Source organism: Crocodylus porosus, unplaced genomic scaffold (assembly GCF_001723895.1).
Source record: "Crocodylus porosus isolate Cpor-Errol unplaced genomic scaffold, CroPor_comp1, whole genome shotgun sequence".
Taxonomy (NCBI): Eukaryota; Metazoa; Chordata; order Crocodylia; family Crocodylidae; genus Crocodylus; species Crocodylus porosus.
In genome coordinates, this window is record NW_017728947.1 from 46,365,324 (window position 1) to 46,383,208 (window position 17,885).

General features: G+C 46.8%; 2 protein-coding genes across 2 annotated transcripts in view; one reads left to right on the forward strand and one right to left on the reverse strand.

Moving 5' to 3' along the window:
* Window positions 1–1,474: 1,474 nt before the first annotated feature.
* Window positions 1,475–11,940, reverse strand: LOC109321084 (retinol dehydrogenase 12-like). The gene is made up of 7 exons (XM_019551405.1): window positions 11,795–11,940; window positions 10,028–10,146; window positions 9,058–9,213; window positions 7,998–8,102; window positions 7,243–7,452; window positions 6,199–6,388; window positions 1,475–3,184 (listed from the first exon to the last, which is right to left on the reverse strand). Exons 1-7 carry the CDS (start codon window positions 11,869–11,871, stop codon window positions 3,082–3,084), a joined length of 960 nt encoding a protein of 319 aa, XP_019406950.1. The 5' UTR covers window positions 11,872–11,940; the 3' UTR covers window positions 1,475–3,081.
* Window positions 11,941–16,509: 4,569 nt separating this feature from the next.
* Window positions 16,510–17,885, forward strand: part of VTI1B (vesicle transport through interaction with t-SNAREs 1B) — a 22,668-nt gene continuing 21,292 nt past the window's right edge. Inside the window, exon 1 of the mRNA XM_019551938.1 lies at window positions 16,510–16,695. Coding sequence (XP_019407483.1) covers window positions 16,581–16,695 — 115 coding nt within the window. The 5' untranslated portion in view covers window positions 16,510–16,580. The remainder of the gene's footprint in view (window positions 16,696–17,885) is intronic.

A 17,885-nucleotide genomic window follows, 5' to 3' on the forward strand; every position in this document is an offset into this window, starting at 1 on the left:
GTTTTTAATTGTACCTTGCACTTCCTAGTTGGGACATGATGTAAAATTTGAAAGCACTTCAAAATTTAATGAGGGAGCCAGTGTACAATTTGTTTCTTATGTTAGTTTTACAAGTTCTTAACCTAGTTTAGTTTTTCACCTAAAGCCATTGGAAGATTGTGGAACAACTCTTGTTACTTGGCAATATTGCTTCATACACCAGCCTGTTTTGGTTAAATTGCACTCTATTCCTTCAGAAATGTGACAGCATTTTGCAATCTAAGTCACCCAATCGGTACAGCAGCCCTGTGGGATAATCCTAATAAGCTTATAGTCCCCATTCTGGTGCTTAAGCCTAGCAGAAGCAGGCTATGATGGAAGCCTATAATACAGCAGACACTGAACTTTGAAATTTAGTTCAGAATGCTTCTAAATAGTGCTACATTAACCAGCCCCTCTCTTGCCCTCTCAGAAACGCACCTCTTCTTCCTCTTTTTAATAGTTGGTATGGAAAGGGAAGACAATTTGAGTCAGGTCTGTTTTTGTTTTTTATTCTAAACACATTATAGGACCCTATCCCCTGCTCACCTCTCCCCGTCTTGAAGAATAATTCTGACTCGCAAGGCAGACTTTTGCGATTCCAATCTACCGAGGAACCCATGAAGAAGTTCTGAAGTGCTCTGCTATCATGACTTGCTTGTATACCTGGGACCTGCTAGTGTGAACTCCTGTGAATGGGGGACTTTTGCAAGGATGCTGAGAGAGCACTGAGTAAGATGAGGGTTAAATTCCAGCCTCCCAAGCCCATGTTCAGGCTGCCAGGCAAAAGCACCAATGCAAAACAGCTTTATCACAAAAACCTCTAGATGAGCTTTTCCATGGAACACTTGAAACCAGTGCATCTAGGGCCATATTACACTTAAGATGCAATTAGTCTATTAATCACATCTTAAATAGTAACCCAGCCACACATTCCAGCATTTAGTGATGCTACAAATAGGGAAACTAGCCATAAAAATACTACACTTTTTGTGTGCTTTTTTTGTGGTTGGTTTCTATCACACCTTAAACTGACTATGGGACAGAGTTGGGACTGCACTAGGGTCTCCAAATAGCCCCAGAGCTGTCCCTTCCACCTGATGATCTGCTGACTGTTGGCTGGGTAGGGGACTGCACCAGGGCTTGGACTGGCTCCAGGTCAGTACCAGTCAGCTGGTGGTCAACTGCCCATCAACCAGCTCCAGGGGCTTCACTGGGGTCAGTTCAAGTCCCAGTACAGTTTTGGAGCCAGACAACAATCAGCTGAATGTTGGGCACCTGTCTTAACTTGCTGGTGCAAGGGGAGCTTGGGATCATGTTCCCAGTCTTCCTCTGCACTGACATGGCAGGAAGTACAATGTTGGGATGGAGGATCAGATCCCATTGTGTTTTTAAATGAATGCCTACCACCCACTCAAGAATAACTAGATAACACATGAAGGAAGACCTAAAACAGTGGCATCAAATGGGAAATTGCTTTATTTAGTAAACCTCAAGAGATAGCTGGGGCTTGATTTGCAGTGCCAGCCTCCAGCCAGAAAGTTGCTGCTAACTTCACAAAGAAATAAAAACCTGTTTCTTAAAGCAAATGCTCTTCAGAAGTGACCATATTATGGACAAACCTAAAATGACATAGATCATCTTACCTGATTAGAAAAGCCCATCAGCTGTGCTACCCTACCTGAAGTGAGTCTTTAGGCATGTGACCCATCCAAAAAATTATTTCTGGTTGGGCGTGCAACGTTGCAACTTGGCAACTGTTTCTGTGAGCGTTTGGCTTTTGTATAGGTGCAGCAGTTACAAACTTGCCCTTCACAATAGAACAAGACTAAAGTGTCACTAGGATCATCTGGCAGCTTTAGCCATTCTCTTCCTAGACTTAGTGGGCAGGACAATGTCTTTGTAAAATGAGGTATGCCCTGTGGCTACTGCCATGTCGGACTAGGGCTGATCCCTCCTTGGCCTGCCTACGGCACATATAGCTTCACTTCTAAGAGCTTCTGTCAGGTGAGCAAACTCAGGAGTGAGGGCTTGAATTCTACCCTGGCTAAGTAGATGACAGTTTCTAGCATTAGACATATTCAGCATAACATACTCTTTATGTTCCCTGCTCCCCTCCTCCACAGGCAACTCCCTCCCTACTGTATTCAACTGTAATGCTGTTCCAGTACGTGAATTTTTTACTGTCACAATATTATGACCTCAGTGTAGAACAGTGTAAGATATGTTAAACTTCCCTCCTTCTAAAAGTAAAGTAGGTCCTTTGGCAGCTCAGCACAGCTTGTCTCTCGCAACCCACATTAGGTGAAGTGACAAAAAGGAGGCATTAAGTGCTTATATCACTCTTGAGTACTTCGGTCTCAGTCCCTAAAGACTTAGGGAGTAGTGTTTTTCATTAACTGCGTTTAAACAATGCATAGCACAATGAGACCTTAGTAGAAGGTTCAAGTGATGGACAATAACAAAGGCTACAATTTATCTCTGAAAATTAAGAAATTGCCCCTTTGTGATACAGCCTGCCACTCAGAGAGGAGAATATCAAGAATCACGGAAGATGTGGTTCAGCCAGATACTGGCCTGAGGTGCTATGTCTCCCAGCTAAAAGAACCTGCTCCCAAGTCCTATAGCTGAGATGACCAAATGGCTCAAATTGCTAGGGAACATCTTCAACTGACCTGGTTACAGTTGGGGTTCAGGGCTGCAAAAAGACCCTTCCAAAAGCAAAATCTTTATGTTGCCTTGCATTGCTAACCAAAATAGCCTTCAGTCCCTCTTCTAAGCTGGCCCTGGGGAAAGAAAGCCAGCCATGGGATAGCTTGGGGATGCAAATCAAAAACAGTGCGAGAAGATGCCAACTCACTGCATTTCTGTCCTGAACCTCTACTCATTGGTCTCATTTCTTTTAAACATCAAATATTTACACATTTCAAGTTAGGTTGTAATCAAAAACCACTGGTAGGGCAGCTGGATGCACCAGGTGTTGTCAGGTGGACCCGTTTCCAGTTCCCAGATGAGACGATCACCAGGAGCCACGGAGCCCATCCAGCTATTAATTTCTACTGTTCAGTCCCACTGGATGCCCAGGAGCTCACAGCTGACTTTCCAAAGCTTCTTTGCTGTCTCGTCATCCCGGCCATGAGCAGACACATATGCTGGCTGACAGTCACTGCAGAACAAGAGAGGAAGCTTTCATCAAGGGCTCACATCTGGAGCAGCATGGCTAAAAGGTTGCTGCTAACACCTGCCAGCTAATTGCTTTCAAATCCAATTTAAAAATAAGAAGGTTGGGAAATTACCTAGCAGCATAGCTCAAGAAAGGGGAAAGAGTAGAGGCTGCTAAGGAGTCTGGCACACAGAACCTCAGCTTCTTGGTCAGTGTTGGAACCGGAGGTGGTGTTGGAACTGGAGAGGAGAGCTGGCAAGTGAAAGCTCACCGCAACCCCTGTAGATCCAAGCTGAGTCTGCTGTTTGAACCTTTACAAAAGCCTTAAAGCAACAGCCAAACACTACAGCAGCATACCCACCTTTCAGGGAATTACCATAAAAGTAAAGGGGAGATCATCAGTGTGTATGGTTACAAAGCTCCACACACTTCTAGGGATCATATAAGCCTGAATAACCCATGTGTAGGGGAAGGGAGGTGATGATGGCCCTTCCATGCCAGAAGCACAGGTGGGTAATAAACTGTGCTTGAAGCCAAGAAGGGAGAAAAGTTTATTTTTCATACAGACTTCAGTTCCCAAAAAGACACTGGGAGACTTATACCTCAACGCATTCCCTTCAGGAGCTGGCAGCTTGAAGATAATTTTCCAAGCCACCACGGGTGGTGTAGGAAGCTCATGGTGCATGGTGAGAGGTTAGTTGTATTAGCCTGTGTCCCCACTTAATGACTAAGGCTCTTCTATGTTTTTATAGTCTTGCTCTCTTACAGGAATGATCCAGATAAACTGATATCACTAAGAAAGGCAGTTCCGCATTTACAGACTTGAAAGCTCCTCAGGAAGAGCATGGGTGTGACTGGAGAAGTCAGAGTCCTTTATTTTTTAAAGTATGTTAAAGCCTCAACATAACCTTCTCTCTCTTGGTGGACATATCCCTTTGGCAAAATATGTAGCCATTGTTATTACAGCTTTGTCAGCCTATTTTTTCCCCAAACCTCCTCTGCTTGTTACTTCCTCCATTCCCCCTCTTTGTTATATAATGCCTGCTGAAAACAGATTGTATGCGCTTTGGAAGAAGTATCGTGTTCCCATCTGTAGTGTTGTACAATAATAATCTGAGATCTCAGGAGAAGAAAAGAGAAGAGAAGGAAAGAGAAACCCATCCAGAACTGCTAAGCCTTTTTAGAACATGCCCGGGAAGATGGTCTGAGTATGGAAAGTGCTTTGGAGCTTAGGGACCTTGCCATTGCCTAAATATGGACAAGCCTTTTCTACTGCTGGATTTCTTCAGGTTAAAAAACCCCACAGTTAGACTGTGGAATGCACAATAAAAGTTAAAGGAGCATTAGAAACCTTCCTCAGTTTTTGGAACTAGGCTCCCTGGCCTACATTAGCCCCATATACCCACACTTCCTCTTCCCTAATCTTGGGCTGATGAGTCAGTGTTCCCCCAACCAAAGCCTTCAGGGCTCAGCAGGGCTCTTGGATCCCATGAAGGGTCATGCCAGGGGCTGGATACAGTGATGTCCAGCGTCTACCCACCTACCTTCCCCCACACCCTCCAGTCAGCACCCTATACCTGAACCACACCTATACCAAATGTATGTTCTGCATACTGTATACCCCCAACTCTTATCCACTGCCTCCATGCCCACATCCAGCAGTCCAAATGACCTAAATCCACTTCCATCCTCACCAAGTCTCCTCTCACCTACCTCCTCCCTACTCCAAAGATGGTTCCACAGCACACCTTTCCTTAACCCCAAACTTGGCCTTGCAATTTCTTCTTCAACCGTGGTAGACTGATGTTGCCCAAAACTGACAGGCTACTTTCCCTCAGCACATCTGCAGCTGCATGTTTGCAGGTGCTTGGTGACCAATTTGCCTACAGAAGCAGGCTCAGCAAGGTGTTCCCTTCCCTTCCCTCCCACCCCCACTCCCCTTTACTCTCCATGTTGGAAACACTTCACCTTTACACATAATGTATACACCTGCCCCCACCACAGTCTGGCATTCTCTGCTGCAAAGGGGAATGCCAGAATATAAATAACCTATTACTGGGAAGTTTGATTGTAGTGGCAATTTAAATAAGGAAGGAAGATTAGAACTGATGGCAGAGGCACCGGACATCTTGTGATTTTCACAGCTCATTTGGGACGCAGCAAATAAAAGGGACACAAGGGTCACTAAAAAGAGTCAGGGCAGTCTCTAGCTATTCCATGCCTCCTCTCTCCTACAGAGGTTATCTTAAATACTAGTGATGATCATACTTGGCAATCAAGTGACTAGAAGCTCTTCTAGAGTAAATTCAGTACAAAATTAGACACAAAAAATAAATTAAGTTGATATTTTGCTGATTGTATCTTTCCTGAATTCACCAGTTTCCTCCTTTAAGAACCTGAAATCCACTTAAAGTTCACAAGTTCTGGTGTATGGGAGAGCCAAGATTCATATATAGGGTATTTATCTGCTGGGAGATATAAGCAGTCAAGGGAGGATTAGGGGCTCTCTTTATATAGCCACAACACATCAGGACAGTGCAAACACCACACCTGAAAAAAAAAAAAATCAGACAAATGCACATACTGCACTAACTGTGGATCAGTCACAAGAGAGGGGATACAGATAGGAGTTCTGTCTCACATATGCTGCAGTCAAGCTCATGCCAAGGGTCAGTTTCCCTAGACAATTCCCAAATGTGATGTGGTCCCACTGACTGGGGAGCATAAAGGTACCTCTGAATGAAGTTGTTCAAAGGCTTTCTCAGAGCCTAACAGGGGACAGTTCAATGATTCTGGGCTGGGTTTTGAAAGGGAAAGCAAATAAGAAAGGAGGGAGGTATTGTGCAGGTTGATTGAGAAAATTTAACAGAGATCTGGGCAGCATCCCACGCACAGGGGGTTTCCTTGCTAGGAGCTGCCTATAACATACACAGCAGCTCAGCACTTTGTACTTAGGAAAATCAGGCTGCTTTGAGAACTGCCTGGATTAAACTCCTTGGCCAATAACTTTCACCCACCTGAAATACTGTCCTGTCACAGATTCCAGCTCCTCTGCTACTGCACAATAAATGCTGGTCTGGGCTCCTTCTTGTGGAGTCTTCAAGAAGAAAGAAAACATCTTCCACAGCAGGGACACTACAGATGAGTACCGGGTCAACTCAGACTGCACAGTGCCAGGATGCAGTGCATTTACTGTGACTCCAGTGCCTGCAGCAAGACAGGAGTATAGTTCAAATTAGACCCTGCTGAAGCGTGCAAGGGCTTTTTTCCAAGGGAAAACGTAACATATTTCCTTGTTTTACCTGTGTACATCTTAAACATTAGGGAAACAAAGGCCCAGATGTGAATACAGGTAAAAATAAAGTTCCCTCTTACACCTATTTACTAGAAAACAGGGCAACATCCCTGCCAGTTGCAACCACTGCCTAGAGGGAGTGTTAGGCCTTTATAAAGCAGCCTGTGAAGAGGCACGGATGCCAAAATACTAGAGTCTCGTCTCTTGCTTTTGAAAAAAAAAAACAAACAAAAAACCCCCCACAGAACCCCTCCAGTTTACCTGGTGCTAGGCCTATACATAAAAACCTCCTTTTCCATTTTTCTAACCCGTATTTAAGACAGCTGGGGGCACTGCAGCTTTTTCACTGTGGATTTCAGTGCATACGCCAAGCACAGCAGCATTTAAAACCTTTCCAATAGCAGCTCTTGTAGTACAGCTGAACCTTTATCTGGATGCAGCTTGTCCACAATTTTGGTTTTTTGGCGAGAATTAAAAAAAAGACCCATTCATCTGAGCAAGACCACCTCCTGCCCCTGCCTTTCTACTGTGGGTATGAACATAGCCTGAGAGCTCCTGGCTCCCGAGGACTGACTACATGGGCTCCCTGCTCTAAACACCTGCCAAGGGCCCAACCAAAGCCACTCACTCACTCCCACCTTAAATGCCATGATTTCTAAAAAGGGCCTAAAAAGATCCTCTTCCTAGAACCATCTCCACACCCCAAGGTATGAGAGACTGAATAATATCTCAGCTGGCATCTGGTCAGCTTCCTTCTCAGACTTGCCTTGCAGCCGCCTGGCCAGCTCCCGTGTGAAGTGGACATTAGCCACTTTACTTTGGCAGTAAGCCAGGCCCCGTTGGTAGAATTTCTCCCCTTGGAGGTCATGGAAGCGGATCCTGCCCACAAGATGAGCCAGTGAGGACACGTTTACGATGCGGGCTGGGGCCGACTGCTTCAGGCGTTCCAAGAGCAGGAAGGTCAGGAGGAAGTGACCTAGGAGAGAGGAGATTGAGGATACTTTGTTCCTCTTTTGTGCCTTCCTGACCAGGATCTCAAGAGTGCTTTGGCACACTGAGGCAAGCCATTATTTACCCCATTTACACATGGCAGAAGCAAGGTCTGAACATGTCAGTGCCCAAATTTTGGGTGCCCAACTTCAAATAGCTAAGGCTGGTGAAGAGTGGCACTCCCAGATGATATGTTCAGACTGTGTATTATAGTTTTTATTATTTATATCTAACCTTATCCAGAAAGGCTCAGAACAGTCTACAATAAATGACAAACAACCCAGGACATAAGTTTCTGTAGTATGCGACAGGCAGCTTCCTTCACACTGCTCCTTTTTGTGAAATTTAGGACTTGCCCAAAAGCATTTAGGGTTAGGAGATGCTCTTCTTCAATTATTTCCCCAATGGAAAACAGTTTCAGAAAATGGGGATAGACTCCTGGAGACAGACTCCCACATTGAGTTTTGTCATAGAATTTAATAAAACCTCCTACCCAACCTTTGCCTGCCCTGGTGTTATTCAGTCTCTTACCAAGGTAATTGACTCCTAGATGCATCTCAAAGCCATCCACTGTCTTGGCATAAGGGTGCAACATTACTCCTGCATTGTTAATGAGAATATGGAGCTCTTTCTCCTCTGAAAGGAACAATGGAGAGGATGGGACATTAAGCAAAGAATCAGACAACCACCCACATCTAAATGGAACAAATCAGCCACAGAACTGGGGCAGACTAAGCTGCTGCCATCTCACCTCTCCAAAAAAAGAAAGACCTCTCTCATCCCAACCTATTCCTACACCCTCTACAGATCTCCCAGCATGGAAACAAATGGTATCTTTCCAGGCAGGGGCATGAAGGCAGGGAATTCAGTGTCTGCCAAAGCCCAATAGCACAGCATGCCATCTCTCTGACTTGATTTTATTTATTCTGTGAGTTTCGTAGACTCATTTATAAACTCATTTGAGTTTCCAGCATCTCTAAAGTTAAATATCAATAGACAACCTTTACCACTTACCAAAAATTAGGATCAGCATAACAGAATTCCAAAAGGCAGTGCACCAGAAACTAGAGAAATCACATCAATTCACAGAACACTTCTACAAAATAAAAATATTGTACGTACTATTACCGCTAAAGTAACTAGTACAAGTTATTCTGGTTTTTTCTTATTTATATTTTAAGATTCTTTTTAAACTTTGTACACAGTCAGTTTTATGGCTTCCTCCATTTACGCTGCATTTCAACAAAACAGCAGATAAGATAATTAAGGGAGAAAAAAAGATAGATCACAACCACAAATATTGGAAGTGAATTTAAAGACAATACTTTTGGCTCGTTTTCCTTTAAATTAGCTGGGTTTCAAGCTGAATCTCTTCCATCTATTTCTTCTCTCATGAAACCTACAAAAGGCTGATAGATGAGCCCAGCCAGATTATGTGCTCATGGGTGGTCTCCCTTTTTCAAATAAGGTCTTTTTAAACAAGCATCCTGTTCAATCCCATTCCTGTTTTTGTTCGACAGAGCAGAGAGCTACTGTTGACCAAACATACTCACCTACAAGCAAAGGCAACAGCACCCAAGGAGGGCCTTACCTGCTAGAAAGTTCTCAGCAAACTGTCGAATAGACTTAGTATCCGCCAAATCCAGTTTCTTCATAATTACTTGCTGGTTTCCTGTCTCAGCTCGGATCTCACAGGCGGCCACTTCCCCCTTTGCTGCGTCTCTGCAAGCCAGAATCACTCTGGCACCTGTACAAGGAAAAGGAAGAAGAAACATGAGCCAAGAGCTGGGGGGCAGCATGGGGAGCAAGTGCAAAGGCAAGCCAACTGGCTCCCCTAAGGTACACCATGAGCGAGATCAGGAAATGCCTCAAGGGGATAGCTGTCAGGGAGAGAGCCTTTACCCTGGAAGTTCTTGGCTCCAATCCAGCTCAGCTAGGGAGCAACAAGCAGTTACTGCCATCTCAAGACTGCTCTCGGGCTGTCACACAAGTCAGAAGAGTGTCCATCCAACTCCTCCCAAGTTGTAGCAAGATCTATAGCAGTGGAGCTAAGTGGGTTCCCAGGCTCCCCTAGTTGGAAACTCATGAGACGAGGGATTTCCAAGACTCTTCAGGAAAGTTCCAGTGCAGAGGTTTTCTGTTTCTTATAAACTGCGTAACTGCTCCTGCATTATATGCTCTGAGTCTGGAGTCCCAACAACACTGGCTTCAGCACTAAAAGCATTAGGGCCCACAAACAGTAGAATTATGATCCATTAAAAGGGACCTGCTTCCAACAGTTACAAGTTTAAGTGTTAGGTAGGATCTGTCATCAGGCTCCACCCCTGGGCTGCATGGAGTTCTAGTTTAGTTACTAAAACTTCGTCAAGCCATCTTTCAGTTCTGCTTCACGAAGTGAGAGGAAAACCCTGCGTAACCCAGCCTCCTGACCCCAAGATAGCTGTAGAGCAGGTGGGTGTCAAGATTATCCCTTCCCCACCCTGGTCCAGGAAGGCAATGTTGACAGATAATGTAAAGTACAGGGGACAGGTATGGGACACGTAGTGGGATAGATGACTTGCCTCTTTTTGCGAGATCTCTAGCTGTCTCTTTCCCAATGCCTGTGTTGGCCCCTGTGATCAAAACGACTTTCCCATTCAGCTTAGCCTTTGACTTACAAATGGCTCCTGCAAAGTAATTCCTAGAATAGAGAGAAGGAGTCATGGAGGATTCATCCTGCCCCTGTGTCCTCCTCACTGGGTTTGCATCAATGACTGTTGTTAGAATAACTGGAGAGACAATACAACTTTTACATGAACCCATTCCAAGCTCCCCGTTTCATAGATCCCTCATTCATAGGCCTCATTAGGATTTGAAGCCAGCTGCTTCTCTCTTGAGGCTAAGGTCTATCTAGCATACTTCTTACGCCATCACTATACATGGTCAAGGCATCTTTGATCTCAGTGCACATAATCCCTGCCACCCCACAGACAGTGGTCCAACCACTGCACATTTAGCAGGCATTTTCTGTGATAAACATTTGGTGTACTAAATGTCTCACTGAGCTGCCTAATCAGCCTGGAGTGGTGAGAGTTACCCTATTGGCTGGTAGGATCAGGATTCTCTCAGTTTATCTAATACGCTTCCTCTCATCTAGACTCTCCGAGCCAAAAGCAATGCGATTGAAAAAGCAGGAGATAAAACAAAAAACAAAAAACAAAAAACAATCCATTCCTGACGCATGGTTTTAGGACTAAAATACAGGGCCAGAGGAACCCCTGGTGTAAGCTGACTATGGTAATGGTAGTACAGTTCAACTGAGGAGGAAATCTGACCCTTTTCCTGTGTATTCAATAATCATCATTCTGTTTCATAGACACTTAACATTTCTGAGAGTAAGCTGCTTCCTTACACAACAAAAATTTAAGAGTGGCTGAAAAGGCAGTGGCAGGAAAGGCTTCCCCTCCACTCCCATCTCTGGCTTTTTAAAATTTCATTGCATTGGTTCAGAGCGTCAAGATGCAAGGAAGTAGTTCACAAGGCACGTCAAACTTTAGGCACAGCATTAGCATAAGGGAGGATTAAGTTACTGCCAGCAATTCAGGGGCTTGATGTCCTTCATTGAAACCCAGTATCCGGTACTGAGAATCATAGAAATTAAGGCTAGAAATAAGTGGTAGGTCTCAACCCAGTTCAAGTTCCAGGCTGAAGGAAAGATGATTCCCTACCATACACTTTATGCAGAATTCCAAAATCGTCTGTTATTTTCCTAGTGAAGTCAAGCAAAAGATTAGTTGCACCTATATGAATTTACTAGAGCCTTTTGGAAACAAAAAGACTTTGCTTTTCATTAATCATCTTCCCTGAGCTTTTAAGGTCATAATATAGTAATGGTACTAGGCTACAGCACCTTATGGTTTTTTAAAGTGCTGTACAGCTATTAATACATGCCGCTTACTAATACTGTTGTAAGTAATTAGTTCCATCTTTACAGATGAGGAGCCCAAAACACATATAGAGCTTGATCAAGACTACTAAGCAGGTCAGTACCACATTTAGGCTTAGAACCAAGTATATCCTGACTCCCAGTTAACTGCTTTAATCGTCAGGCTGTTACTGTCATCTCAAGACACAGAGGGATTAAACTTTAGACTCATGACTAACGTACTAAGTCAGGTGCTTTGCACCCAGGAACTTCTGCCCATATCACTTTCATCACATACTCCTCCACTAAGTCCCTATGACAAATACACTGATCTTCCTTCTCTTCCAACTATTCACAGAGGTATAGAAGTGCTAACAGACCATTAAAAATGTTACAAGCTAACCCACCAATCTTCAACACAGACCTGATGTAGGGCACTAAAATGAACAGAGAAGGACCAAAGATGATTCCCAGAAAGGTTCCCAAGATGACGAGCATCATTGTTGCTGTTCCTGCTGCAGGCTGCCATCCAGCAGAAGCGATCACAGCTGCTGGAAGGGAGAATTAAGTATAGGCAGGGCCAGAGCATTCTGGGAGCAGAAGTCTGAACCGCCCACTACGTGCGCAGAAGGGAATAGTACTGTATGCTGGGAGTTGTAGTCCAGCAACATAAACAGTGTAATGTCTACTGTATCACTGAAAGAAAAAGAAGAGTGATAGAGGCAGTGTGAGGACCACCTATTCCACTCTTCCCCTGCTAAATAAACAAACCCTGTGGCTGCTGTGGCCCCTAGGACGCTGAGGGCCAGAGAAGCAGCAGCTATGGTGCTCCTGCATCTGGGAGCCTGGCCTGCGTCTGGAGCGGGGCTCCAACTGGCCAGGCTCTAGTTTTGGGCAGTGCATGCTACCACCACATGCGCCACCTGCTTTTTCTCCACACAGGTTTTTTTGACCCTGGGATCTCCCATGGTCAAAACCCTGCCCCACACTGCAAGGTAGCAGCACAGGGTGCGGCACCACAGACGGCTCTGCTCGGGTTGCCACCAAGGAGGAGTATACCTGCTTGGCCCGAGCTTGCAGGGAAACTCTGAGGAGAGCCAAAGCATAAATGGAGCTTAGGCTGGCAGCAAAAGTTAAGGATAACAAAAAGTCATTCTTTAAGTACATAGAAAGCAAAAAGAAGGTGCAGGATAACTTAGGGCCCCTTCAGGATGAACTAGAGCAACTGGTAACAGATAGGATGGCCAAAACAGAGCTTCTAAATTATTTCTTTGCATCTGTGTTCCTGGACATGAATACAAAATTGCTGGGAGGAGCAGTCAGCCAGGTCTGACCACTCACGTAGGTTCCTTGCTGAGATACAAGACCTCCACCTAACCCAGGAGGTGCACAGCCCTACCAGGGGTAATGCCCTGCTGGACCTGGTCCTGGCCACAGCCGACGACCTGGCGAGGAGACTCCAGGTTCTCGACCACCTGGGCGGCAGCGAGCATCGCCTACTGGAATTCACCTTCCAGCGCAGGGTGTCAAGGGCCTGCAGCAAGGCAGTAGCCCTTGTCTTCAGGAGGGCCAACTTCAACAAGCTGAAGAAATTGGTAGAAGAGACATTGCAGTCCTGGAGAGTAGGGGAACTAGGTGTCCAAGACAAGTGGTTGTTCCTTAAGGAGACGATCCTCTGAGCCCAAGGGGTGACAGTCCCAATGCAAGTCAAAGGGGGCAAGAGTGCTCAAAAGCCCCCTTGGCTCACCAAAGGCACTCAAAAACGTCTGAAAGCCAAAAAGGAGGTGTACATCCAGTGGAAGGGAGGGGCTATCACCAAAGAGGATTATACCTCCATAGCACAAATCTGTAGGGAGTCTGTTAGGAAGGCTAAGGCAGAGACGGAACTAGGGCTAGCCACAAGGATCAAGGACAACAAAAAGTCCTTCTTTAAATATATAGGGAGTAAAAAGAAGGCACCAGGCAACGTGGGGCCCCTGCAGGATACGCTTGGCAATCTGGTGGTTGCACTAGATGAAAAAGCAGACCTTTTTAACAAATGATTTGCCTCCATTTTTCTAAGCAGGGACCGGGACTTCTCCCCCACCGGGATTCAGGACAGATCAGGCCTAGGATTAAGAAGGACTGAGTTAGGGAACTTCTGTGGGGGCTGGACATGTTTAAGTAAGCAGGTCCAGACACTTCACCATAGGGTGCTGAGGAAATTGGCAAGTGTCATTGCGGGGACCCTGGCATGGCTTTATGAGCACTCAAGGTGCTCTGGTATAGTGCCAGAGGACTGGGAAAAGGCCAATGTGGTCCCCATTTTCAAAAAGTGAGGGAGGAGGACTCAGGAAACTATAGTCCCATTAGTCTTACCTTGGTCCTGGAGAAAATTATCCAGGAGCACATCTGTGAGGGACCAGCAGGGGAAATTATGCTTAGGCGCAACCAACATGGGTTCATTAGAGGCAGGTCCTGACAGACCAACCTGGTGGACTTCTATGACCAGGTCACAAAATCCTTGGATGCAGGTGTTGCAGTGGACGTAGTCTTTCTGGACTTTAGGAAGGTCTTTGACACTGTCTCTAACCCCATTCTCATAAAAAATTAGGAGACTGTGGTGTTGACACCTACACAGTCAGATGGGTCACAAATTGGCTGGAGGGCTGCACCCAGAGAGTGGTGATGAATGGGTCTTTTTTGGAGGGATGTGGGCAGTGGGGTTCCCCAGGGCTCACCAATGTGAGGACACAGTCAGTAAGGCTAACTGCACCTTGTTATGCATCCACAGATGCATCATGAGCAGGTCCAAGGAAGTGATTCTCCCCCTCTATGTGACATTGGTCAGGCTGCAGTTGGAGTACTGCATCCAGTTCTGGGCACCCCACTTCAGGAGGGATGTGGACAGTATCGAGGGGGTCCAAAGGAGGGCCACTCACATGATATGGGGGCAGCAGGGCAGGCCTGATGAGGAGAGGCTACGGGACCCAAAACTGTTCAACATCCACAGAAGTCTGAGAGGGGATCTGGTGGCCGTCTAAAATCTTACCAAGGGGAACCAGCAGGCAATGGGAGCGACCCTGTTCCCCCAAGGACTACCAGTAGTAACAAGGAATAACGGCCATAAGCTGACTGAGAGTAGGTTCAGGCTAGACATCAGGAGGCGCTACTTCACGGTCAGGGAGGCTAGGTTCTGGAACCAACTTCCAAGGGAAGTGGTGCTCACTCCTACCCTGGGGGTCTTCAAAAGGAGGCTTGATAACTACCTAGCTGGGGTCATATGAGCTTAAACTTACTAGGGGTCGTATAAGCCCAGTATTCATTCCTGCCCTGGGCAGGGGGTTGGACATCTATGAATCTATTAATCCCATTGGAACCTTAGGTAAGCCCAGTATAGATACCAACCCAACAAATCTTTGTGCTGACCTAGTAATGGGGCACCTGGAGGGGTTGAATATATTTAAGTCAACAGGTCCTGATGATCTTCATCCTAGAGTACTTCAGGAATTAGCTGGCGTCATAGCAGAGCCAGAGGCACAACTGTTTGAGTGCTCATGGTGCTTAGGACAGGTCCTGAAGGATTGGAGAAGGACCAATGTGGTCCCTATTTTCAAGAAGGGGACGAAAGAGGAACCAGGTAACTATAAGCCAGTTAGTTTTACCTCTATCCTTGGCAAGACCTTTGAGAAAATTGTTAAGGATCACATTTGTGGGGGACCAGTGGGTAAAATGATGCTAAGGGGCAATCAGTATGTGTTCATAGCAGGCAGATCCTGCTTGATTAACCTGGTTTCATTTTACAACCGGGTCACAAAATGCTTGGATGGAGGAAAAGAAGTAAATGTTATTTACGTAGATTTTAAAAAGGCCTTTGACACAGTGTCACACCCAGTTTTCATAAATAAACAGTTGCAATGTAGATTATTACACAGTTCGGCGTGTAGAAAATTGGCTTATGGGATACACCCAAGGAGTGGTGGTGGACGGGTCTGTTTCTACCTGGAGAAATGTGGGCAGCAGAGTCCCCCAAGGCTCTGTCCTAGGACTGGTATTCAATTATCTTCATTAGTGACTTGGACAAGGGAGTAGAAAGCACCCTGTCCAAGTTTGCTGATGACACCAAACTATGGGAGGAGGTACACAAAATACATGGCAGGGAACGAATCCAGGCTGATTTGGACAGACTGGGGAAATGGACTGAACAGAATAGGATGCAGTTTAACAAGGATAAGTGTCAGTAGCACAACTGCAGAAAGGGCTTGCGGAGTTGAACATGAGTCACCAGTGTGATAAAGCTAACCACACCCTTTCTTGCATAAGTAGGTGCATCACAAACAGGTCTAGGGAGGTGATACTTCCCCTCTATGCAGCATTGGTCAGGCCACAGCCAGAGTACTGCATCCAGTTTTGGGCACCGGACTTCAGGAGGGATGTGGAGGGCCTGGAGAGGGTTCAGAGGAGGGCCACTTGTCTGGTTAAAGGGCTACAGAAAACCACCTACGTGGACTGATTTGATGAACCGAACCTCTTCAGCCTCCGCAAGAGGAGGTTGAGAGGTAATTGTGTGTCTACCTACAAGCTCATTGGGGGGAGGGGGTAGCAGCAGGAAGAAATAGGGTATATAATGTTTAGCAGGGTGCCTGTTGGGGTAACTATAAATAATGACCATAAACTAGAAGAGAGCAAATTCAGATTGGACATCATGAAAAAATCTTTACAGTGAGGGTTGCCAAAATATGGACTAAGCTTCCAAGGCGGGTGGTGCTGTCCCCTTCCTTGGACGTTTTTGAAACGAGATTGGACAGACGCCTCGCTGGGGTCATCTGAACGCATGCGCACAGAACCCCCGCACCAGCCCTGCACCCTGCACTACTGTGACCGCCTTATGACTCTCCCTGTGCCGGCCTACAATTCCCAGTATGCCCTACGCGGCCCGGGGTCCTGATGCTCCCCTCTAAGGGGGCGTAAGTGCTCGCTTGATCCGTTAGTCACCCTCGGGAGCAAAGTTGGACTTCCCGAATATCTCCCCCCGACCCTTCCTCGGCAGACAGTTGAAGCCTGTCCTGCGCGCCGCACATCTAGCTCCGGACGGAGCTTTTTTTCTGGTCAGGCGCCGATTAGGACACCCCTTCTCGAGACAGAGGGAGGCCCCTCCTTACGCCTCCCGGAAGTAGCGGCGCGGAGCGGGCGGTGGGGCTGGGGTTGGGGTTGTTGTTGTCACAGTCGTCATGGCAGTGCGGGGCCCGGGCTCCTCCGAGCATCTGGAGCGGCTACACGAGATCTTCCGGGAGCTGCACGGGCAGCTGCGCGGCCTCCCCGAGCGCCTGCGGGGCGGCCTGGCCGGTGAGTGAGTGCGGCTGAGGTCGGGGGAGCTGCTTCGGCCTGGCCCCTTCCATTGTGCCGCTGGATCCGGGTCGGGTGCGGCCGCGGCACTGCCCATCCGCGTGCCCGCCGCAGCGGGTGAGCACCCATCAGTGTAGCCGCGTATGTAGGGTGCCAGTGCCACCCCTCCAGGATTGCCCTGGGTCCCAGGAATTAACTATGAATCTCCAGGAGGCTGTTGGGAGTCGCCCAGGGGGTAAATGATGGGGCACTCGTTAAAATAAATGTTAAATCCGATTTTATATGGTAGTCTAGTGGGTTTTTAAAATGTAACAGTAATGTGCATTTGCCTCGCTGATGTGAATCTGTATGCTGTAATTAAAGTCTTTACGTGAAACCTCACAGAATAGATTCAGACAGAGTTGGCACCCTGTGGGTGTGTGGACATTACTTTATTATACCATCATTTCAACCCTCATAATGATATACATTCAACAGTAGTAAAAGTGTTCAAAATGTCCAATAATTTTTGAGGCAGCTCATTGAGGCAGCATACGCAAAACCCAAGTCACTCTTGGGAAGTCTTTTATTAATATAGTTCATGTTCCAGGTCAAACTAGCGGAATCGGTGCCAAATCCTATCACTTGAGCAGAACTCAGTTGTTTCAAAGCCCGCATCGATTGAGTAGGCAGAACTCGGTCATTCTGAACACCATGCGTGGCGCTACAACTCATGAGCATCCTCTGTCCCAGGCTGTCACCCTGGGAATTCAGATACTCTCAAGTCCATTGGCAGTAGGAGTGCACCAGTAAAGATTTTTTTTGGCTGATACCGATCGCCAATTGTTCACCAGCTTTATTGGCTGATACAGATCCGATTGCTGACACACAGCCTAGCAGTTTGGAGAGCAGGGTCCAGCTGGTAAGTCTGTGGGGTGGAAGGGGAGTGGGGGAGGGAAGAGGCTTGGTGGGGTGGGCAGATCAAGGCCCCCTTGGTGAGGGAGGGAGTGGGGCAGGAGCAGGGACTGCCCAGCTGGGGTGGAGTGTGGGACAGAGGCACAGGGAAGGGGGGCAGCTCCCACCATTGCGCGCACATCTGGGGGAGGCATGGGGGCCATGTGTCCCTTGGATTTCTGCATGGGATAGGATAGGCTGCCCACTGCGTTGGGGCCAGGGTCTGCTCCAGCCTCTTCCCGGTGGGAGAACTGGGC

Excerpts from the sequence above, each read along its gene's own strand:
- LOC109321084 (XM_019551405.1), bottom strand. The coding sequence starts at position 11,871 with ATGATGCTCGTCATCTTGGGAACCTTTCTGGGAATCATCTTTGGTCCT. Across the intron at positions 8,103-9,057 it reads TGCTGAGAACTTTCTAGCAG|AGGAGAAAGAGCTCCATATT; the intron begins GTAAGGCCCTCC and ends TGTTCCTTTCAG. Across the intron at positions 3,185-6,198 it reads GTGACAGGACAGTATTTCAG|TGACTGTCAGCCAGCATATG; the intron begins GTGGGTGAAAGT and ends CTTGTTCTGCAG.